We start from the raw sequence: 20,050 nt of genomic DNA, 5'->3' as shown, positions 1-20,050 counted from the left end.
GTATACATAGGGACGCCGCGCCCGGATAGCACGTTTCTGCTCGTTCTAGTTCTTCATACGCAACCCCCCACCGAACCCGCTTCGCATTCATATCAGACCGAACGAGCTCGATAATCTCGCTCGAGTTCGTCCGCTATCGCCGTCACCGATCTCAAGCCACCACGAGCCATGGCTACGGCGACCGTCGATCCTACTACCAGCAATTCTGTCATCATCAATACCACTACCGCCCTCCCTCCCTCTCTCCCGACTCCAGCCAGCGCGAGCGCGAGCCCGGGCAAGCCACTCCCGCCAACATCCACGTTCTCGTTCACCTCACCGCTCCCGCCCAGCATCAATGCGACCAACTTCGGCATCGGGCCGTCGTCGCTGGTGACGGGGCTAAAGCAGCGGCGTGTGTCGCTCGCGCTGCCATCGTCGTCGCCGAGGCTGGCGACTGCGTGGCCGTTCCGCGACGATACAGGATTGCAGGCGCATGGGCGCCTGGGGGAGGGCAGCGGGCTGACGCCGGAGAAGAAGGGGAAGATGAGGAGGATCGACTCTGGGGATTCGGAGGATGCGGCGAGCCCTGCGGGCGCGATGCGGCCGCCGGAGAAGAAGACGAGGAAGAAGTGGAGTATGGAGGAGACGCAGATGCTCGTGGTTGGATGCAATAAGGCATGTTTCGTGCTATCGCTTCTGCGAGCCCGTACTCACATCGCGACAGCATGGTGTCGGGAACTGGAAGGCGATGTTGAAGGACCCCGAGCTTAGGTTCGATGGCCGCTCAGCGGTAGATCTAAAGGACCGGTACGTGCCCTCCCTCTTGCTCTCTTTTCTCCATTTGCTCATCGCGTCTCCCGCGCATAGATTCCGCACATACTACCCCGACGCATACAAGCAGCACTACCCGAACGCCAAGACGCACCTCTCCTCCAAGGTGCGCTCCACGCTCCCCGACGGCACGTCCATCTTCGAGAAGACGCGCTCGAAGAAGCGCCGGCCGTTCACGGAGGACGAAGACCGCGCGCTCAAGGCCGGGTACGAGAAGCACGGCACCGTCTGGTCGACGATCGTGCGCGACCCCGTCTTCAGGGAACAGAACCGGCGCTCGACGGACCTAAGGGATAGGTTCAGGAACGCGTTCCCAGAGCTGTATCAGGCGGCAGGCTATAAGCCACGCACTGCGGCGAAGAAGAAGCAGAGCAGCTTGGGGATGTTGGGCATGTCCGCGACGGATGACCAGGTGATCGGAAGGGAGGGCGCGAATAGGGAGGGAGCGGTGGGCCCAATGAGGAGGAAGAGGGCGTTGACGAACGAAAGTCTGTTCAGGGGAGGGACCAAGAGCGTTCCGGAAAGCGTCACGAACAGTGATGACGAGCTTGGGGAGAGCGAGGATGAGGAGCTGGAAGACGTGAAGCCGTCAATATCGTTTGTGGACTGCCAAGCTTCGCGCCCCCGTTCGGCGAGTGTCGTCCCACCAGGGGTGGCACCGGAGCAACAAGACCTATCCCCCCCAGGACAGTCGGCTTCGGCGTCCTCGTCGCAAGATGTCCTCGGCGAGATCGACATGCCCCTCGACGACCCTTTCGCGAGTTTCGAAGACCTCATACAGGCCTCCGAGTCGCTGGACTCGTCCGCCTGGTCGACGCCACTCCACAGCATGCCGTGGAACACGGCCTCGCCCGCGTCCTCTCACATCTCCGCCGACTACTTCGCCGCGCAGTCGCCGCTGCACACCAACGGCAACGGCGACCTCCGCACGGGCTCGTCCTCCGGCTCGCACCTGATCGGCAAATCAGCGTGGGGCACGCAAGACTGGCTATCGGCAAACCCGCGCCTGGACCACAACCCGTCGGGCGCGTCTTCCTCGGGCGCGTCCTCCTATGCCGGCGGCGGTATCTCGCCCGAGCCCGCCTCGCCGCTCTCCTCGTTCTCCTTCCACTCCCTCGGCGCGTACGACAGCTCGGGCGTGTTCGACCGGTACGACCTCCTCCCCGCCGGCGGTGGCTCCGCCTTCGCGTTCGCGCATGACTTCGCGAGCGAGGTCGGCGCGGGCGACTCGCACTCGACGTTCAGCGACCCAGAGCTCTCGTTCGCGCCCGCCTCCTTCCGCGGCTTCACGCACCACTCGAGCTACGCCGGCGACCTCATCTTCGGCGCGCGCACGCACCAGCCGCCCGGGCAGCAGACGTCGTTCTTCGGGCTTGGGCTTGGGCTGGGCGGCGCCGGCCCGGCGGGGGCGGGTCTGGACGGCAGCGCGGGCGTGCACCCGAGTCAGCTGCACACGCCGAGCCTCGCGGGGATCGACGAGCTGGAGCTCATCCACCTGAACGACGACCCGCCGGAGCCGATGGAGCTCGGGCTCGGGATGGACATGGACCGCGCGCTCGACCTCGATGCGGGCAAGGAGCCGGAGGGCGAGCCGCCGGACGCGATGGCTGCGCTCGCGTACGGGCTCGGCGATGCGATGGAGGGCGTCGTCGCGCCGTCGGCCGGGGCGCAGGACTCGAGAACCGCGGACGAGATGCACTCGACCCCGCCGGCGACGCCCGTGCGCACGTCGCGCGCGCCTCGGCCGATGTCCACCTACGGTGGGGGCGTCGCGAGCGCGGGGGCTTCGGCTGCCGCAATGCAGAACCGCTCGTTCTCGGTACCGCCGGGCGAGCACCGCGCGGACGCGCCGTTCGCGGACTCCTCGTACGCCCGGCCACCGCTGACGCCGACGCGGAGCTTGAGCCTGCTCACGACGCTCGGCCAGATGCACGGCGCAACCCCTCCTCCTCCGGCGTCGACGTCCCAAGCGTACGCGCAACAGCAGCCGCCGCACGGCCAATTCTTCTCCGTGACGCCGGATACGGCGCGACCGCCGGCGTCGGACCAGGCCGCGCTGTCGTTCCTCGATCTGCACTACTATGGCGGGTCGGCCGCGCAGGCGAGCTTGGACGCGCTCGTGGAGCTGCTCGACGGTCACGCGGCGGGACACACGCGGCAGGGCCAGGCGCTCGACCTCGCGCGCTCGTCGTCGGCCGCGTCGCTGAAGCCTGGCGGGAATTCTTTTGGCGGGCGGACGCCGCAGCTGCGGCCGGCGAGCGTGGCACCGGCTAACGGGGTGGGTACCGTCACGCCCGCGCGATTGCACACGCACCATCGCGGGATGAGCGCCGTCGCGCCGCAGGATCTGGTACTCAACGCTGGGAACGATAACAAGCGAAAGCGTATGAGTTGGGATGGGATGAGCGCGTAGGGGTGGTTTCGGCAGTTTCTTCAGCTTCTCGTTTCCTTCTGGCCTGCTCTGCTTGGTGACGCATCGTTTGGATTTCTTTCTCTTTCATTCTCCTCCCTCATGGAACCGATTGCATCCTCTGTCCGATTTCTCTTCGTCATCATCACCACTGGACCAAGCCTGTTTCTTTCTTCCATGCGAATCGCGTTCCTAGCATGTATATATATGCACACAGAATCACACGAAACCGAACTAATCGTCGATCGACGACATCGCGAAGATTGTCATCGATTTTGTGACTGGCCTTCATAGACGAATTGATGTGTCAGTACGAATGACCGGGTGCCATGACCCGTATGTCAGCGTGGAAGCAGTGAGAACTAAACCTGGGTTCTCCTGGGTTGCGCTTTCCCTCTTAAGCTGGTCTCCGACTCTCAGTCTCTGCAATAAATAGGCCCTGCGAGCCATTTGGAGCGTCGGCATTGGAACGTCTCCGCTAACGTCGTCGCGAGAACACCCTTATCTCCACTCGCCTCCTTCTTTAATACTGGTCTGCGGCGACTCCGATCTCCCTTGATCCATATTCTTCCACTCCTCTTCATCCCAGCCAAAACAATGTTGGCTAGTGCACAAAACCAAGAGACTTTCAAGGGTTCCGATGCAGAGCCTGCGTATACCCTCCCGGACGCCTCCGCCGTAACGCTGGTGAAGGAGGACCTGTACGATGCGGACTCCATCGACCCGATATACCGCGACAAAGCGCGGCTAATTAGTCGCGCTATGCAGGATATAGGTATGGGCAAGTATCAGGTAATTCGGATCGCCTGTCGTATCCTCCTTACTGGCGTTGATATGGTTCTTGCTCGGTGCAGTGGTGGCTCTTCTGCGTCGCAGGTTTCGGGTGGTTCGCGGATAGTGTTTGGCCGGTACGTCTCATCCCTGCTGTCCATATCAAGATATGGGGAAATGACTTGGGGGCCATCTGCAGCTCATGGCGGGTCTTATCCTCTCTCCCGTCGTCAGCGAGTTCGACCTCGGCTCACACGGACCCTTCCTCTCCCTTGCCATCAATATTGGCCTCCTTGTTGGCGCGATATTCTGGGGCGTAGGATGCGACATATGGGGCCGAAGGTTCGTGGCGGCCCTCCCCTGAATTTTTTCCCCTGCTTTTTCGCTGAGTATATGCGTGTGCAGGTGGTCGTTCAACCTGACCCTCCTCGTCGCCGGCATCTTCGGATTGGCGGCGGGCGGTTCGCCCAACTTCGTCACGCTCGCGTCAGTCACTGCGGTGCTCGGCATCGGCGTAGGCGGCAACATGCCCGTCGATTCCGCCGTATTCCTAGGTTCGTTATTATGCCTCGTCTACGCCGCAAGTCCACCAACGCGGAGCAACAGACTTCGTTCCTGCGCCCCACCAGTACCTCCTCACGCTCATGTCGATCTGGTGGTCGATCGGCCAGCTCCTCGCCAGCCTGGTACGGCTCCTGCTCCACATCATATCACCTCCCATCCATGTATCTTGACCCGTTTCCTAGGTCGCCTGGCCCCTCATCGCCAACTTCTCCTGCCCACTCGACGCGCCCGCCGGCACCTGCACCCGGCACGCCAACATGGGCTGGCGCTACCTGATGTTCACGCTCTCGGCGCTCATGCTCCTCCTCTGGGCGCTCCGCTTCTTCGCCTTCCCGCTCTTCGAGTCGCCGCGCTACCTCGTCGGCAAGGGGCGCGACGCGGAGGCCGTCGCCGTCGTTCGGAAGGTTGCCGCGTTCAACGGGCGTCCTGAGGGCGCGGTGAGCTTGGACGAGGACCAGCTCCGCGCGGTGGACGAGAAGGCGGGAGGTCAGGTGGGAGGAGGGGCGTTATTAGCGCAGGGCTCGGATTTTAGCGTCGGGCATGTGAAGGCGCTGTTCAAGACGCGCAGGATGGCGTGGTCGACGACGTTGCTCATTTTTCTGTGGGGCATCATCGGGCTCGCCTCCACGCTGTACAACAGCTTCCTGCCCTTCTTGTACGTCTTTTCTATTGTTCCAACTTTCTCATCGTGGATCGTGCTGAACTAGAAATTGCAAAACAGGCTAGCGAGCCGCGGCGCCAAATTCGGCGACAGCTCGTACTTCATCACCTACCGCAACGTGAGCCAGCTCCCGTGTACTCCTCTACCATGCCCCGCTTCCTAATCTCCTCCCGTCGACAGCAAGTGATCCTCGCCATCATCGGCGTCCCCGGCGCGTTCCTCGCCGCTTACGCCGTCGACCACCCGCTGACCGGCCGCCGCGGCACGCTCGCGATCTCCTCCGGCAAGTCCTCTGTATTCATTCCTCGGTGGTTGGGCATTATTCAACGACCCGCCGCGAAACGTAGGGCTCACCGGCGTGTTTTTGTTCGGGAGCACGACCGCAAGGACGAGCAACGCGCTGCTCGGGTGGAATTGCGCGTACGCGTTCAATAGCAACGTAAGTCTCGGTGTATGCTATCTGGAATTGTTTTGCAGGAAAGCTGATGCAGTGATTTGTTCATCTGGGCGTACAGATCATGTACGGCGTGTTGTATGCGTGAGTGACGTTCTGCCCGTTCGTACCGCAAGATGCTCATCGTGAGTTCATGGACAGGATGTCTCCAGAGATTTTCCCTGCTAAGGATCGCGGGACGGGCAACGCCCTCACTTCCACCGCGACGCGTGTCTTCGGCGTGATGGTGAGCCTCTCACTGCTGCCTGCTACACGTATCACGAACTGATCTTTGTCGTTGCATAGGCTCCCATCATCGCCCTTTACGCCAACCTCGACACCCCTGTCCCTGTGTACGTCAGCGGGGCATTGATCATGCTCGCAGGTCTGCTCTCCCTTGCGCTCCCGTACGAGCCGAGAGGCAAGGCGTCGTTATAGCAACGTTCAGGGATAACCCACCCACCGAACGAAACGAAAGGAAGATCGGAAGGACATTCACATGGAATGAATGGCATAAGGTATACGTATCTACGACTGAAACTCGATTGACTGTACGATTGCTTTGCTGGAATAACGTGCTTTTCGTGGATATAGAATATGTATCGTGTGACGCAAAGTCAATGCACTGATACCCACACCTGACAATCAGGCTTTTCGTCGAAGACAACTACATTTCATGCAGGCCTGGGCTCCTTAGCTGACCTTCTTGGAACTCGTGGCCGCTTCTCGTTCGCGTTTTTCGCGCCTCCTCTTCACGTCCCAATTGTATACTCGCGCAGTGTTGACCTGATCAAGGACGAATGGATCAGCGATGTTTATGCAGGCAGGGGCGCGGCAGCGGCTCGCCTCCATAACGGTGATCTGCTCTCGTATGAACTCCAGGTCTTCTTCGGTATTGGACAATGTCGTCTGTGCGGTATCAAGCTTCGATCGTAGGAGTTCGATTGCCTGTGGTATTTTGTAGGACAGCATCACGTTTGCCTGCGGTGGACCTGCAAATCAGCCACGGACGTGAACAGGAGCGCAAGGGTTTCCGTACACCTAGCCAAAGATACACGGTGTCCGTGTCCTCCAGCTCCGCCTCGGCAAAGAGCGTGTCGTTCAGCTCGAACGTCGTTTTCAGCGGCTTGGTCGCGGCGGTCGTCGATCCTTCGTCGTCGTCGAGATCATCCTCGTCATCGCCCTTCGAGCCGCCTTCCTGACGCGCGCCCGGACATCATTTTCCCTCCTTTCTGCACGCCTCCTACCCTTCGAGCGAAGGACTCACCCGCCTCTCCTGCAGGAACTCGACCATGCTCAGCGTCTTCTTGATATCCGGTATCTTGTCCTCTAAACTGCGCTTCCGTTGTTGCAGGTTCGCGTCCATGTAACGATACTTCCTACCAAACGCGTGCGATCAGTATTATATAACCTTGGGCCCCGTCCTCACGCGCGGATGCAACGGATCTCGGGGACGCATGTCGGGCGCGAGGGAGGAATTCTGGCTCACGCAAGGGCGTCTTGGATTTGCTTCAGCGCGGTTTCGACATCTCCGTCGGCCCCGCCAACGTGCTGCTCTACGTCTGCCTACGAACGCGAATGGGTGAGCGTTACCGGTGATAGATGCCTCCTAATGTCGAAGTACTACGGCGAAAACGTACAATGAAAGGAGCTTTCGGGATCCCTCTTGGGTTCTTCTCGGAGGACAATTCCATTTTTTCTCAGACAACGTATTAGATGCGCGGTATCGAACAGACGGGGGCGTAAGATGTGACGGTGATCGAAGAGGAAAGACGTGTGTCGACGAGCAGGGCGGAAGGTTGTCGACTTTGTGGGCGTCGAGATTGAGGTAAGATAAGGTTAGGGGCAGCGATGGCTCCCGGTCGGAATTGCCAGGATGTTATTCTGTACGACATTGTGCACAGTATGAATACAACAATAATATGGATAGAAGTCTAGCATAGAGGAGGTTTCTACGAGGTGGTAGGCAGCATTCTGGGGGGGATTAGGTATTGTGGATGATACGATATGGTTGTGGTGACGGGACGTTGGGGCGTTCAGACACTGGGCTGTGATGGCACGCAGTCCTGGCCGTCAGCAGACTTGACGTAACCGCTGGCACATTGATCTGAGGGATGAAGACGTTGAGATATGGATCAATACCGTGAGAGCGTGCCGGGGACCGAAGTACTAACCGATGATGCACCGGCCCTTCATGCAGCTGACGCCGTCGGCGTGGGAGATGGCGCTGCAGTCGCGGCCTCCGTCGCCGAGCGCCTCGCCGTTGACGACGCACCCGCCGCAGGACTCGAGGTCGTGTTGGACGTCGACGCACTCGTAGCCTTTGATCTTGCTCTCGACGAAGATGGGGCAGCTCTGCCAATCGCGCGCGCAGCGGCGGTCCGGAGAGTCGTCGAGGACGGTCATGTCGCGACGCATCTGGGAGGCCTGCGGGGCGGGGGCGCGAGCGCGCATCTGCGAAACCTGGGGCGCCGGAGCGCGGGCGCGCATTTGCGAGACTTGAGGTGCCGGGGCGCGAGCGCGCATCTGGGAAACTTGCGGCGCCGGGGCGCGGGCACGCATCTGCGAGACTTGAGGCGCCGGAGCGCGCGCGCGCATTTGGGGAGAGGTCTGAGGAGAGCGAGCTTGTACGGGGGTGGCGCGCTCGCGGAGGTCCTTCATCTGCGCCTGCTTGAGCGTGGCGGCGTCGACGTGCGGGATCGACAAGAGGACGGTGGCGACGAGGGCCCACATCGTGAGGGCGCGGAGGAGGGTGAAAGACATCGTGAGTCGGGAGTCGTTAGGGAGGACGAGATGGAGAACACTTTGGGCCGATAATGCGATGGTAGGGTGCGAGTACTGGGTCGGGCAGCATGCCACTTTTATATGCCACCCTTTCCTGCGTCATTCCGCCGTTATGACCTCGAGCCGAAAACCGAAGTCGTCAAGTTCGGAATCGTAGGCGGAGCGCGGATATGATCGAGTCGTCAATGATCGGTCCGACGGGGTATGGCCTTGGTGTGCGCTCGGGGGGGAGACCGCAGTTTCTTCAACCGTGGGGTACGAGGTAGGTATAGTCTCCGTGCGGCTTGATAGCTCGACGTTCTCAGATGTTGGCACAGCGCGTGTCGAGTTCTAACGTCCATTGCGTTATTGGCCGTGAATACTCTATTGATGTTAGCCCATTTGGGTGGAACATTCGTGGTGGACACAAGTTGTGAGGGAGGGCACACGGATGCAACGATACGAAGAGAAAGTCAGAAGCAGAGGGGAAGCTTGAGAAGAGGTCGCCACGGCCCACTTTGCACCAAAGGTCGCGTGCCCTCCTGTCTTACCTCGTCTTGGCATTTTCAGAACTCTACGCTACCCACTGACTCATATTGAGCCTTGCTGTCCGTTAACGTGCAATACTGTCCTTTAACGACGATATATTCTAGCAAACCGCTTGGGGACAGGGGACATGCCGTAAGTTCAGACCCGTGGGAAGCTCATAAACTGACGTCAGTAAGAGTTTCAACTCCCACGGTCAGTAAACTTCGGTATGGGATCCCTCCCTCGACGCTGACGACTTCAGCCCAATCCACCCAATTCCCAGCACCGTTCTCATGCGACTCCACGCCTCGGATCCGGACGCAGAAATCAAATTGCTCGTCTATAATACGGATAAGCTCGGCACCTGTTCGGAATGCTTCATTACTCGCCTTGGATCGACGCCTACTGGTCCTTACTTGTACTGGCGGGATCACGATGCTCTGCACGACCTGATCTATACGGAAGTTAGCTTCACGCATACGTGACATACTTACGGACGACCACCTCCGCCTTACGGGCGCTGTCGCTATTATTGATATCCAGGTCCATCTTCGGCGGAAGCTTCTTGGTCCATCTGCATCTTCGGCGGATCGGGCTCTGTCTCCGCCTTCGCGTTTCCCAGTCGGCCAGGCCCCGTGGAGCGCCGCGCGCAGAGGAATCCGCCACATCCCTGTGCACTTGTGATTGTATTGAAAATGGAATGGGTGCCCTTACGTCGTCCGTTGATAAGGTCGACTCCGTCGACGCTGCCGCTCCGTCTTCGAACGGCGTACCCACGTCCTCTAACCCCCCCTCTTCTCCCCGAATCGCATCCGTTGGGAGACCGTAGACGATGTCGTCCGACGACAACCACAGCAACCCAAAGGCGCCGCCGGAGAATGCCGACGCGGCGCTGCTCGCGACGCTCGGCTACAAGCAGGAGTTCAAGCGCGCGTTCCACCCCGTCGAGCTCTTCGGCGTCGGCTTTTCCATCATCGGGCTCTTGCCCAGCATCGCGTGCGTCTCGCCCTCGCATCTTCTCCCCTTGTCGCGTCAAAAACAGCTGAAAACCACGCAGGTCGGTGCTCGTGTACGCTATCCCAAACGGAGGACCGGTGGCGATGGTTTGGGGCGTGCGTACTTCAACATATTCCGGTTCACGTTACGTTGCTCGGAATCCTGACTGAATGTTTGTCATGTTCAGTGGGCTGCGACGACGCCGTTCCTAGTCATCATCGGCCTCGCCCTCGGCGAGCTCGGCTCGTCCATGCCCACCTCGGGCGGTCTCTACTACTGGACGCACTCGTACGCGAGCCCGAGATGGCGCAACGTGCTCGCGTGGGTCGTCGGATGTGCGTCCCCATCTACTCCTTTCCGTTACCCCCCTCCCGCTCACGTCGACGCTCGCGCCCGGCAGATGCGAACACCATGGGCAACGTCGCCGGACTGGCGGGAATCGACTGGGGCTGCGCGGTGCAGATAAGCGTGAGTGTCCATCTGCGCACCCCGAGCTCACCTCCGACTCGCTATCTGGGTCGACCCTGACGCTGAAACTGTATAACTGTATACGCAGGCCGCCGCGAGCATCGGGAGCAACATGAGCTTCAGCGCGACCACCGCCCAGACCTTGTACGCGTCCACGCACGCTCTCGTTCGTACAAAAGTCTGATCGCGCAGCACAGCGGGATTTACGCCGCCATCCTCTTCTCGCACGCCATCATCGGCAGCACCGCGACGCGCGTCATCGCGAGGCTGCAGTGGCTTTACATCGTACTGAACGTCCTGTGAGCGCTCTCTCCCTCGGCTCGCAGAAGACTTGACCATGTCCGTTCGTGGTGGCTGACTCCTTGTTTGTCGACCAGGCTCGTGCTGGGGATCATCATCGCCGTCCCCGCGGCGACGCCGAAAGAGTTCCACAACAGCGCGAGCTACGCCTTCGGCGGGTTCACCAACTGTACGTCCCCTCCCTCCCTCCCTCCCTTCCTTCACCTAGCCCTCCGCAGCAAGACCAACTGATCACTCACACGCGCCCCAACAGTCAACGGCTGGCCGGACGGCTTCGCCTTCATCCTCTCCTTCCTCGCCCCGCTCTGGACCATCGGCGGCTTCGACGCGGCGATCCACATCTCGGAGGAGGCCTCCAACGCCGCCGTCGCCGTCCCCTGGGCGATCGTCTCCGCCGTCGGCATCGCGTGCGCGCTCGGCTGGGGTGCGTAAAAATACGCCGACTTGGAAAGCCACGCTCCCCGCCCCCCTTTTTTTCAATCGTTTTTATTATTATTATTATGATTGTATTTTTGAAACCTGATCCGCCGTGGGTCGCCCTCGCATAGTGATCAACGTCGTGCTCGCGTTTTATATGGGCACGGATATGGCGAGCTTGCTCGACAGCCCGATCGAGCAGCCGATGGCGGCCGTGAGTGGTCGGCGTTTCTACGCCCGCCCCTCGCCCTTCGCTGACCTTCAACCTCTTCCCCTCCCTGCGCAGATCTTCTTCAATTGCTTCGGGCAAAAGGGCACGCTCGCGATCTGGGCCATCATCATCGCAGTGCAGTGAGTGCAGTGTCCCCCGCCCCCGCGCCCCTCGTGTCTCCCGGAAAATTCTGACCCGAACGTTCGGCGTATAAGGTTCATGATGGGCACGAGCATCGTACGTGTCTCCCCCCTCCCCTCCCCTCCAAATCATTCAGAGACCCGAGAAGAAATCTGACGGCCTCCTCGCCAGCTCGTCGCCGCCTCGCGCCAGACGTTCGCCTTCTCCCGCGACGGCGCCCTCCCCTTCTCGCGCGTGCTGTACCGGATCAACCCCACCACGCGCACGCCCATCAACTGCGTCTGGTGAGCACGCACCCCCCCCCTCCCTTCCCACCCTCACCTCCTTCCTCCGCATTCTCGGCATCTTACCCTCTTATTTTTTATTTTATTTTGCCCGCTAGGTTCGCCGCGCTCCTCGCGCTCCTGCTCGGCCTGCTCGCCTTCGAGGGCGGCGTCGCGATCAGCGCCGTCTTCGCGCTCGCCGTCGTCGGGCAGTACATCGCCTACACCGTCCCCATCGCCAGCCGCTTCCTCTTCGCGCGCGACGCCTTCCGCCCCGGACCGTTCTACCTCGGCCGATTCGTGCGTACCCGTTCGCCTCCCCCCCTCCGCCCCTCTTTCCTCTCTTCCCTGTATTGGAACCTTTTCTTTTTTGACTCTTACTTTTTTGGGGTTATATAGAGCGCGCCGGTCGGGATTATAGCCGTGCTCTGGATGGTGTTCAGCATCGCCATCCTCCTCTTCCCGACCTCGCCCCACCCCGCGGCGTCGGACATGAACTACACCGTCGCCGTCTCCGGCGGCGTCGTCGCGCTCTCGCTCGTGTACTACTATTTCCCCGTGTACGGCGGCAAGCACTGGTTCACGGGACCCGTGAGGAACGTCGCGGTGGGTGGCGGAGGAGCAGGAGCGAGCGAGGTCGCGACGGTGGAAGGGGAGGAGGACTCGGAGGGCCCGAGGAAGAGCGCCGGGCCTGAGAGCGGCGGCGCGGATGTGGAGAAGCGGCGGCTTGCGGAGAGGTTGTATCAAGTGTGATTGAGGGGGCGTCGAGAACGCGTGCGTGGTTTGTACTGTAAGCTTTGTCGCGTGGATTTCAAAAAAAAAAAACGAAGCTTTCGAACGAACATGGTTGTGGTCGCGAGCATCCGAAGGGGTTGTGCCCATTGTACTCTATGCCGTATCTTACGGAACGCGCGCCGCTGGCTATGAGTAGATCCCATTCGTCGTGGTCTATTGGTACATACACGAGTCCCTCGGATCCATTATCAGTAGTTCTCGACCATAACGCGCATGTAGTCTCCGCCGACCTTGCCGGCCTCCACCTCGAGTGCCTTCTCCAGCGTCTGTCATACAACCCATCAGCCACCCCCTTCTCGATAACCCACAGTCGGGTAAGCAACGCGCGAAACTCACCTCGTTCACGGCGAGGTACGCCTTCACCAGTTCCTCGCCCAACACCTCGGCCACCGCCTTGTCCGCCCTCAACCTCTCCCTCGCTTCCCCCGCGCTCCTCGGCACCCGCTCCCTCACGCCCTTCCCCTCCCTCTCCTCCTCGCTCATCTCGCTCGCCGGCCGCTCCCCACAGTCCCCCACCTCCAGCTCCGCCCCCCGCGCGCCGACGCCGAGCACCGCCGCCAGCGCGAGATACGGGTTCGCCGTGCCGTCCACGAGCTTGAGCTCGAAGTGGTGGTTCCCCGGCCCGGCGCCGCAGAGCCGGACGGGCGCCTCGCGGTTGTCGGTGCCCCAGGAGACCCAGGTGCCGCCGGACCAGACGCCGTCCTGGACGCGGGCGTAGGACGCGGGCGTGGGCAGGGTGAGCGCGGCGAGCGCGGGGAAGTGCGAGAGGACGGCGCCGAGGAAGGCGCGTTCGGCGGCGTTGAGCGTCGGCGCGGGCGCGGTGCCCGACGGCGCGGAGGGCGTCGCGGTGTGCACCGAGATGTGGGCGTGCGCGGCGCTACCGCCTGGAAGAAGGGAGGGAGGAGGGGGAAGGGGGGGAAGGGTAGAATGCGTCAGCGCCGAGCGGGGGGAAGGGAATGGCAGGCGGACGCGCACGCACAGGAGTCGTTGAACACGCGCGGGGCGAGCGTGGCGCGCAGGCCGTGCGAGGCGGCGACGTTGAAGATCGTCTCGCGCGTGAAGACGAGGGCGTCGGCGGCCTCGAGGGGCGTGAGTGGGCCGGTGACGACCTCGAACTGCGGGAAGCGGCGGGTGAGCGATGTGTACGAGGATTAGAGGCATGGTGGAGGGGGTTTCGCGCACCTGTCCGGGCGCGGCCTCGGCGTGGAACATCTGGAGCTCGATCCCCGCTTCGTGCAGCGTCTCGGCAATGTCGTTGAGCACCTTTTGTTCCACGGATCCAGAGGGGAGCGCGCGCGAGACGGACCTATGAGCGGCGGGGATCCCGGGTCAGACAAAGGAGGGATGTGCTGAGAATAACATGGAAGCACGAGAGAAGGGAGGTAGGCAGTAGAGAACTCACCATCCCGCATCGTTCACGGCCGTAATGGGGTCGGTCGACTTGAGGAGGATAAACTCGGTCTCGAAGCCGACGAGGAACGTGAGCCCCTGCGCGGACGCTTGGCTGTGCAAAGACGATGAGCCAGGACGACGTGGGTAAAAATAAAAGTGAACGCACTCGCACACCCGCTTGAGGACCCCGCGAGGGCAGAGCGGCAGGCCGAGCCCGGGCGTCCCAGTCTTGGGGCCCGGGAACGCGCTCGGGACGGGCGTCTTGTGCTCGAAGAAGCCGAAGACGGTCGCCGTGTCCTGCCGCCAGACCGCGTAAGCGTACGTCTTCCCCTCCAGCGGCAGAGTGCATACCTCGGTGTAGGTCGCGACGCGGAGCGTGTCCATGTCCGGCGTATAGAGGATCTCACCGACCGCGCCGAATCCCTCGGGAACATTGAGGAAGACGAGGCCGACGGCGAGCGTCGTGGTCGTGATACCTGCGCGCAACGTGGGTTGTCAACTGCGTCGTGAAAACGCGCATATAGGGGGGGTTGGGTTTGAACTCACCGGGGCGTTTGCTCGCGAGGACCTTCTCGAAGTATCGGATGGGCAGGACGCGGTACCGGACGATGTTGGCGAGATCTACCCAGGTGAGGCGCACGTAGCGATAGCCGTGGGTTTCGAGCGCTGTCAGCGCCGGCGCCGTCCAGAGCTTGACCTGCTCCGCGGGCGTGTAGGTCACGCCGTACGTGTCTACGGACGACTGTGGCATGGTCCTAACGGTTTTCCTGACGTTCAGACGCGGTTGGACGTATCGGGGGATGTGTTAGGTGGACGTGGGGGAGAAGATGCGATGGTAGGCTCTGTGGGCGTAAAGCCGGCATCAGCAAGGCTTATCCCGCGAAGATAACGGGGATAAAACGATCAGGACGCTTCTTTGAATCGTGACGTGTATATCCAGAAGGCCGACGTAGTGTTCGATCTTGACTTTACTTACCGAAAGCTGGGCGAGGTTATAATGTCGCAGCCCGGACTGGGCTGTGCGTCGTCGGGCGATCTACCTCAGACGCGCGGTGAGCGCGATCTCCGAGCGAACAGGTCGACGGTTCGCGGTCTATTCGAAGCAAGCTGAAAGGACGTGTTGATGTTCCTATCGCAAGGCCCTCGGGCGGGGACAAGGAGGGGGCCGGGGGAGATTATTGCTGTTCAATTGCCATCGCGTTGCGGGCCGCTGCGGCTCGCATGGCCGTAATTCGGTGCTTTGACACGACTACCGATGTCCGCACGGGCGCTCTGCTGTTCAGACGGCGTTCGAATCTGCTTTTTTCAAGAAGGAGAAGAGGGCGAAAGTGACGGCGCATAACGATTGGACTGGTTGTTGATGTCAATGCAGGCTCGCCATATATCAGAAACAGGCGCAGTGTATCCGTACCGCCGGTGCGCGTGACTGGGCCTGACTGGGCGCATTACTTACGGGTCAAAGGACGGCGCAGTAGATATCCATAAACATGTCAACGATGGCATGAAACATTGGACGAATAACTCGTAGTTCCGAGATCATGTACGGATTGGGTACTATGCACCAAGGATAGCAGAATGAGGAGATATACAACCGGCATACATACGGATACATCGATAGTGTTCATTACAGCTAGGCATACAATAATACATAACGCGTGCACCACGTCCAAAGATTCGTCACGATGTACCACCAGCACATTCCATCCGACCGTGACCTAGCGCCGCCCCCCCTCTCAGCGCACCGATTCCGACTCGAGCCACAGCGCGAGCTGCTCCACGATCTTCTTCGCGCTCAGCTCGAGCTTCTCGCCCTTCACGCGGGGCACCTCCACGATCGTCCGTTTCCGCCCTCCAGAGTAGAGCAGCAGGCCGACGTTCCTCGGCGAGAACGAGATCGACAGCGCGGCGAACGGGATCGGGGCGATCGCCGCCGCCGCCGCCGCCGCCCCGGCCCTTCCCTTCCCTTTCCCCTTCGCATGCGCATGCGCATGCGCGGTGACGGGCGTGCTCGGCGCCGACGAGTAGTCCGGCGGGCCGGCGGGGACGGGGAGGGCGACGACGCCGGCTTTGACGCCGTACTGGCGGACGAGGTCCTCGAGCCTGGCGCGGGGCTGCATCATGTCGAACAGGTCCTTGAAGCTCTCTTCGCGCTCGAGGTGGAGCTCGGTGTCGTCCGCCCAGACGTCCTCGCGGACCTTGAGCGCGATGAAGAGGTCGAGCACCGTCGTCTCGCGCTGGAGCGCGCCGAGCGGGAAGGGGTCGGACGTGCACGGCGGCCGGATGAGCGAGTTGTAGGCGGGGAGGTAGGTCGAGCGCAGGACGTGCATGCACGCTGGCGATAGATATATATCACGATGACGTAAACAAAACAAAAAAAAAGCGAAAGGGGGGCGAGTCGATACCGTTAGCTCGGTCGAAGGAAAGTGGTGCGATGCGGGGGTGCGGGAGGGGTGCTCACCGACGTAGAGCGCCCGGTTGACGAGCCGGAGGGAGGTGGAGAGCCAGTAGAGCGTCTTGCGCTGCCGCTCGAGCCGGCCTTCGTTCACGTCCGGCGACTGCGGGAAGGTGAAGTGCACGATGTTGAGCAGGATGGACGGCGGGAGCTCTTCGAACGTCAGCGGTGGGTCGCGCCGGTGTTCGGGGAACGGCGGGGGTTGCTGCGACGCCGCCGCCGCCGCTGCTGCCCTTCCTCCATCGGGGTAGTACGGCGGTGGGGGCGGGAGCGGGTACTGCAGCATCGTCTTCTCGTCGAGCACGACCATGTCGGGAGATCTTCGATGGGCACGGGCGTTGCGGGGTTCTTATCCAAGTGCGATTTCTCCCTGCGATAAACGTATAGCGCAACCGTCTTCTCCGTTCTCCGGCCGATACGAGAGTATTTCGAGAAGTTGGGCCCGACCGCAGAGAACTCGTGATGAAGGCGCAGGGACGCTGCGGAGAAACGGGATCGCGGTTACGAGGTGTGTGTGCGTTCTGCGTCAGTGCCAGAGCCGGGAGGGCTTCCGATGAAGATTCGCACAAGCGCTGCGCGTGGGTGCTGCGGGTGACTGTGCGACCGAATTTTATACTCAGCGTTCGGTGATGGAAAAGAGATTGAGATGGCGGACAAAGCAGTGATCCTTAGAGTACAATAAGATGTAGTAGGACTACGCGGGCCCCTCGAGGATGATGAGAACGATGTTGTATCATGTCCGGTGGTCGTGGGCGCTAAAGAGAGGCAATTAGGCGCCTGCTCGCGTGCCATCTATCCACGTGACGAGTTAGCGCAGAGCCCGTGTGTCTCTGCCACCTGCGCTTGCACGAAAACCCGAAAATCGTCGGCTCAAGCCCGTTCTCTGGGCCCTGCTCGATCTACCAGACACCCTTGATGTTGTCAGCTTCACTCCGGCGCGCAGCGGCACGTAGATGCGTTGATACGGCGACGTTGCGCTTCCGTGGCTTGTCCTCGTCGACTTGCGTGCGCGCTGGATTTGGTTTGCGCACGAACCGCACATCCCAGCAAGGCGACGGCAACAAACACAACAGCAACAGCTACGCGACCGAAAGGTTTTTCAAGGACGACTTGCCGCACAGCGAGGAGCTCGAAAGGTCCGTCAGCCAACGGTTCGGGCTCGGGGCGAAACGGGCGACGTCGGGCAGGGACGAAGTCCAGAGGGACTTCCGGTCGGGCCGGCGTCGCGATACGCGCGAGGGCGGCGCTCGCGAGCGCGTGGTAGATGACAGTCCCATCGCCAAGCACGAAGCGACGCTCTTCCTCGCCAACCTGCCCTGGAAGACGACCGAAGACGAGCTCCGCGAGTTCTTCGGCGAGGACAAGGTGGCGGACGTGAAGTTGGGTACGTTGACCGTCCTCCCACTCCCCCTCTCTTACCATATATGCGCGCACGTTCTGGGGTCTGACCGTACACCTTCGTATTTGCAGCGGTCCACGGGAACGGGTTGCCAGCCGGCACGGCGCACGTCCAATTCGCCTCCGTGGACGACGCGCGCAACGTCTTGGACGAGCATCGTAACTCGCAGATATATTTGGGAGGGCGCGGCCTCACCGTCCTGTGGGCGGTCTCCAAGGACCGGGTCCTGCCCCAGATCTCGACGGTGTTCATCGGCGCGCTCCCCTCCGGAACGACGGAGGACGATCTGCGCCGGCACATCGGATTCCTCTCCTCCCCAAGCACCGACATCAGCCACGTGCACGTTCGTAAGTATCCCCCCCCTCTCTCCCTCCCCAGCCCTTCTACCCACTCGCTCACATGCCATGTTCTTTTCTTCTCTCTCAAGGTGACTTGCAAGATGGCTCGGCGTCGTATGCCTACGTTACGTTCTCTTCCCAGGAGCAAGCCGACGCTTTCGTCCAAGCGCACAGAACGCAATCTCCCGTAGAAGTCGGCGGCAAACGTGCGGCGGTGTTCTACAAGCCGACCGCGAGTGTCATGGCTCGCCGACGCGCGATGGAGCACATGCCGCCGAGCCCGACGCTCTTCGTCGGCAACCTCAGCTTCCAAGCCGAAGAGGAAGACGTGCAGGACCTCTTCGAAGACTTCGGCGTCGTCGAGTCCGTCACGCTCGGTACGTCTCCCCCCCCTCTCCTCTCTCTCCCTCTCTCTCTCTGGCTCGGCTCGGTGTCACCAGCAAGGCTGACCCCCCGGCTGCGTCTAGGTCGCGGTAAGGACGGCCGGATGGCCGGCTTCGCGCACGTCGAGTTCAAGTCGATCGAGGACGCCCTGCGCGCGATGGAGCGGCACCAAGAGAGCCCCCTGGCCCACGCCGAGCGCACCCTCACCTTGGACTGGGCGCACCGCCCGAGCTGGTCGCCCCAGACCACGCCCGACGCGCACTACATGCGCAACGCGAACCCGCCCACCAACACCCTCTTCTTGGGCAACCTGCCGTTCAACGGCACCGTGGCCGACCTCGAGGGCATGATGCGGAACGTCGGAGACGCGCCGACGCCGAAGGAGGTCCGAATCGGTGGGTTACAATCTTTTTTTCCCTTGGTACACGGACGAGGGAAAGGGCTGATGGATGACGGTGTTTTGTTGTCAGCGATGTCGCCGGACGGCAGTTCGCGGGGGTTCGGGCATATGAAGTTCGATTCGGTGGAGGAGGCGCAGCGGGCGAAGGCGGCGCTCGAGGCCGAGCGCGCCGTGCTCGGCGGTCGCCGGCTCGTGGTCGATTTTGCGCCCGAGCGCGAGCATGTCAAGAGGCCCGTGCTCGTTATATCCGGATGGGAGGGATCGCGGGAGCGGCTCGAGGAGATCTTCGAGGAGTTCAAGCAGGATATCACGACGTACCTGCTGAGGAGCGCGGACCAAGGTTCGTTCGCGTCGGGGCTTCGCTCCTTTTTTGTTTTTTCTGCGTGTGCGCTCTGGTCTGATTTCGCGGCCATGGGTGCTCCTAGATGGCGGCAAATGGAAGGCGCCTGCGGAGGCGAAGAAGCAGGAGGCGTTTGTTTACTTCAAGGACGTCGGCAGCGCGGAGCGCGCGAGGAAGGCGCTCAATCAAACCGAAATCGCGCCCGGGGAGGTGCTCCATATCGGCGTCCCGAAGTCGTATCCGAACCCGAACCGGGTATCGAACACGAGGAACAAACGCGGTAAGCCGCGTTACGGGCTGAGTTCACGCGAGTGAGAAAAAAAAAACCCCGTTTTTCTGTGGCGTTCGGATATTGGGGGGGATGCCGCGGTAAGTGGGTGTTGTTCCAGCTTGCTGCCTGGATGTTTTCTGATCGTCTTCAAGGTTTGACATCCTTGGGCTTATCAGGGCGCCTCGCACTTGCTATACCATATGCTTTGTCATAATCTCTACAGTGCAATGTAATATCCTCGACCATGGGACATATATGCACTGCGCTACCTCACCGTATTTTGCTCGTCTTAGCCCAAGTCCAGGACACTCTCTTCGTACACAGCTTGGTATCTGGTACCGGTGAGGCCTCGGATTGCTCAGCATCAGGCCTTACAAGCTGACCGTCACCAGGCCGCCCAGATTTTCGCGTGTCGGAGGATGCCGACTATGACAGATCCACCTGTTTTTCTGCCCCCGCATTCCGAAGACGGCATCTCGTCTTCTATGCCTCGTATCAAGGTTTCTTCCGGGGGCGCATGCAGGCTCTATACGCGCACTA

General features: G+C 61.3%; 6 protein-coding genes across 6 annotated transcripts; 4 read left to right on the top strand and 2 right to left on the bottom strand.

Moving 5' to 3' along the window:
- Positions 1 to 168: 168 nt before the first annotated feature.
- PUNSTDRAFT_106713 (uncharacterized protein) lies at positions 169 to 3,453 on the top strand (the record flags this gene model as incomplete). The annotated part of the gene is made up of 3 exons (XM_007386858.1): positions 169 to 666; positions 707 to 789; positions 850 to 3,453. 3 exons carry the CDS (start codon positions 169 to 171, stop codon positions 3,224 to 3,226), a joined length of 2,958 nt encoding a protein of 985 aa, XP_007386920.1. The 3' UTR covers positions 3,227 to 3,453.
- A 224-nt stretch (positions 3,454 to 3,677) lies between these two features.
- On the top strand, positions 3,678 to 7,409 carry PUNSTDRAFT_91301 (MFS general substrate transporter). The gene is made up of 16 exons (XM_007386857.1): positions 3,678 to 4,015; positions 4,078 to 4,131; positions 4,194 to 4,336; positions 4,400 to 4,548; positions 4,601 to 4,680; positions 4,741 to 5,213; positions 5,280 to 5,337; positions 5,400 to 5,502; positions 5,567 to 5,658; positions 5,735 to 5,757; positions 5,815 to 5,899; positions 5,959 to 6,440; positions 6,501 to 6,633; positions 6,692 to 7,031; positions 7,142 to 7,218; positions 7,293 to 7,409. Exons 1-12 carry the CDS (start codon positions 3,821 to 3,823, stop codon positions 6,088 to 6,090), a joined length of 1,587 nt encoding a protein of 528 aa, XP_007386919.1. The 5' UTR covers positions 3,678 to 3,820; the 3' UTR covers positions 6,091 to 6,440; positions 6,501 to 6,633; positions 6,692 to 7,031; positions 7,142 to 7,218; positions 7,293 to 7,409.
- A 224-nt stretch (positions 7,410 to 7,633) lies between these two features.
- On the bottom strand, positions 7,634 to 8,467 carry PUNSTDRAFT_122189 (uncharacterized protein). Its single transcript, XM_007386856.1, has 2 exons — positions 7,827 to 8,467; positions 7,634 to 7,759 (listed from the first exon to the last, which is right to left on the bottom strand). The coding sequence occupies exons 1-2, from the start codon at positions 8,413 to 8,415 to the stop codon at positions 7,689 to 7,691; spliced, it is 660 nt and encodes a 219-aa protein (XP_007386918.1). The 5' UTR covers positions 8,416 to 8,467; the 3' UTR covers positions 7,634 to 7,688.
- A 1,278-nt stretch (positions 8,468 to 9,745) lies between these two features.
- On the top strand, positions 9,746 to 13,616 carry PUNSTDRAFT_54627 (APC amino acid permease). Its single transcript, XM_007386855.1, has 16 exons — positions 9,746 to 9,939; positions 10,001 to 10,055; positions 10,127 to 10,274; positions 10,340 to 10,407; positions 10,496 to 10,551; positions 10,605 to 10,706; positions 10,785 to 10,876; positions 10,961 to 11,131; positions 11,256 to 11,338; positions 11,411 to 11,475; positions 11,551 to 11,572; positions 11,648 to 11,760; positions 11,859 to 12,039; positions 12,139 to 12,638; positions 12,702 to 12,800; positions 12,871 to 13,616. The coding sequence occupies exons 1-14, from the start codon at positions 9,776 to 9,778 to the stop codon at positions 12,490 to 12,492; spliced, it is 1,674 nt and encodes a 557-aa protein (XP_007386917.1). The 5' UTR covers positions 9,746 to 9,775; the 3' UTR covers positions 12,493 to 12,638; positions 12,702 to 12,800; positions 12,871 to 13,616.
- A 2,043-nt stretch (positions 13,617 to 15,659) lies between these two features.
- Positions 15,660 to 16,664, bottom strand: PUNSTDRAFT_74123 (uncharacterized protein; the record flags this gene model as incomplete). Its single annotated transcript, XM_007386854.1, has 3 exons — positions 15,660 to 15,884; positions 15,972 to 16,258; positions 16,385 to 16,664. The coding sequence occupies 3 exons, from the start codon at positions 16,662 to 16,664 to the stop codon at positions 15,660 to 15,662; spliced, it is 792 nt and encodes a 263-aa protein (XP_007386916.1).
- Positions 16,665 to 17,234: 570 nt separating this feature from the next.
- On the top strand, positions 17,235 to 19,786 carry PUNSTDRAFT_54622 (RNA-binding domain-containing protein). Its single transcript, XM_007386853.1, has 7 exons — positions 17,235 to 17,762; positions 17,849 to 18,124; positions 18,205 to 18,492; positions 18,583 to 18,894; positions 18,970 to 19,239; positions 19,325 to 19,608; positions 19,663 to 19,786. The coding sequence occupies exons 1-6, from the start codon at positions 17,294 to 17,296 to the stop codon at positions 19,552 to 19,554; spliced, it is 1,845 nt and encodes a 614-aa protein (XP_007386915.1). The 5' UTR covers positions 17,235 to 17,293; the 3' UTR covers positions 19,555 to 19,608; positions 19,663 to 19,786.
- The last annotated feature ends 264 nt before the right edge of the window (positions 19,787 to 20,050 follow it).

This window comes from Punctularia strigosozonata (genome assembly GCF_000264995.1).
Source record: "Punctularia strigosozonata HHB-11173 SS5 unplaced genomic scaffold PUNSTscaffold_12, whole genome shotgun sequence".
NCBI lineage: Eukaryota > Fungi > Basidiomycota > Agaricomycetes > Corticiales > Punctulariaceae > Punctularia > Punctularia strigosozonata.
Note: the sequence above shows the minus strand (reverse complement) of the source record. Positions and strands in the feature narration are given on the sequence as shown.

Excerpts from the sequence above, each read along its gene's own strand:
- PUNSTDRAFT_122189 (XM_007386856.1), bottom strand. The coding sequence starts at position 8,415 with ATGTCTTTCACCCTCCTCCGCGCCCTCACGATGTGGGCCCTCGTCGCC. Across the intron at positions 7,760-7,826 it reads GAAGGGCCGGTGCATCATCG|ATCAATGTGCCAGCGGTTAC; the intron begins GTTAGTACTTCG and ends TTCATCCCTCAG.
- PUNSTDRAFT_54627 (XM_007386855.1), top strand. The coding sequence starts at position 9,776 with ATGTCGTCCGACGACAACCACAGCAACCCAAAGGCGCCGCCGGAGAAT. Across the intron at positions 10,056-10,126 it reads CGGTGGCGATGGTTTGGGGC|TGGGCTGCGACGACGCCGTT; the intron begins GTGCGTACTTCA and ends TGTCATGTTCAG. Across the intron at positions 10,275-10,339 it reads GCTCGCGTGGGTCGTCGGAT|ATGCGAACACCATGGGCAAC; the intron begins GTGCGTCCCCAT and ends CGCGCCCGGCAG.
- PUNSTDRAFT_54622 (XM_007386853.1), top strand. The coding sequence starts at position 17,294 with ATGTTGTCAGCTTCACTCCGGCGCGCAGCGGCACGTAGATGCGTTGAT. Across the intron at positions 17,763-17,848 it reads GGTGGCGGACGTGAAGTTGG|CGGTCCACGGGAACGGGTTG; the intron begins GTACGTTGACCG and ends TCGTATTTGCAG. Across the intron at positions 18,895-18,969 it reads GCCGAAGGAGGTCCGAATCG|CGATGTCGCCGGACGGCAGT; the intron begins GTGGGTTACAAT and ends TTTTGTTGTCAG.
- PUNSTDRAFT_91301 (XM_007386857.1), top strand. The coding sequence starts at position 3,821 with ATGTTGGCTAGTGCACAAAACCAAGAGACTTTCAAGGGTTCCGATGCA. Across the intron at positions 4,016-4,077 it reads TAGGTATGGGCAAGTATCAG|TGGTGGCTCTTCTGCGTCGC; the intron begins GTAATTCGGATC and ends TGCTCGGTGCAG. Across the intron at positions 4,549-4,600 it reads CGATTCCGCCGTATTCCTAG|ACTTCGTTCCTGCGCCCCAC; the intron begins GTTCGTTATTAT and ends GCGGAGCAACAG.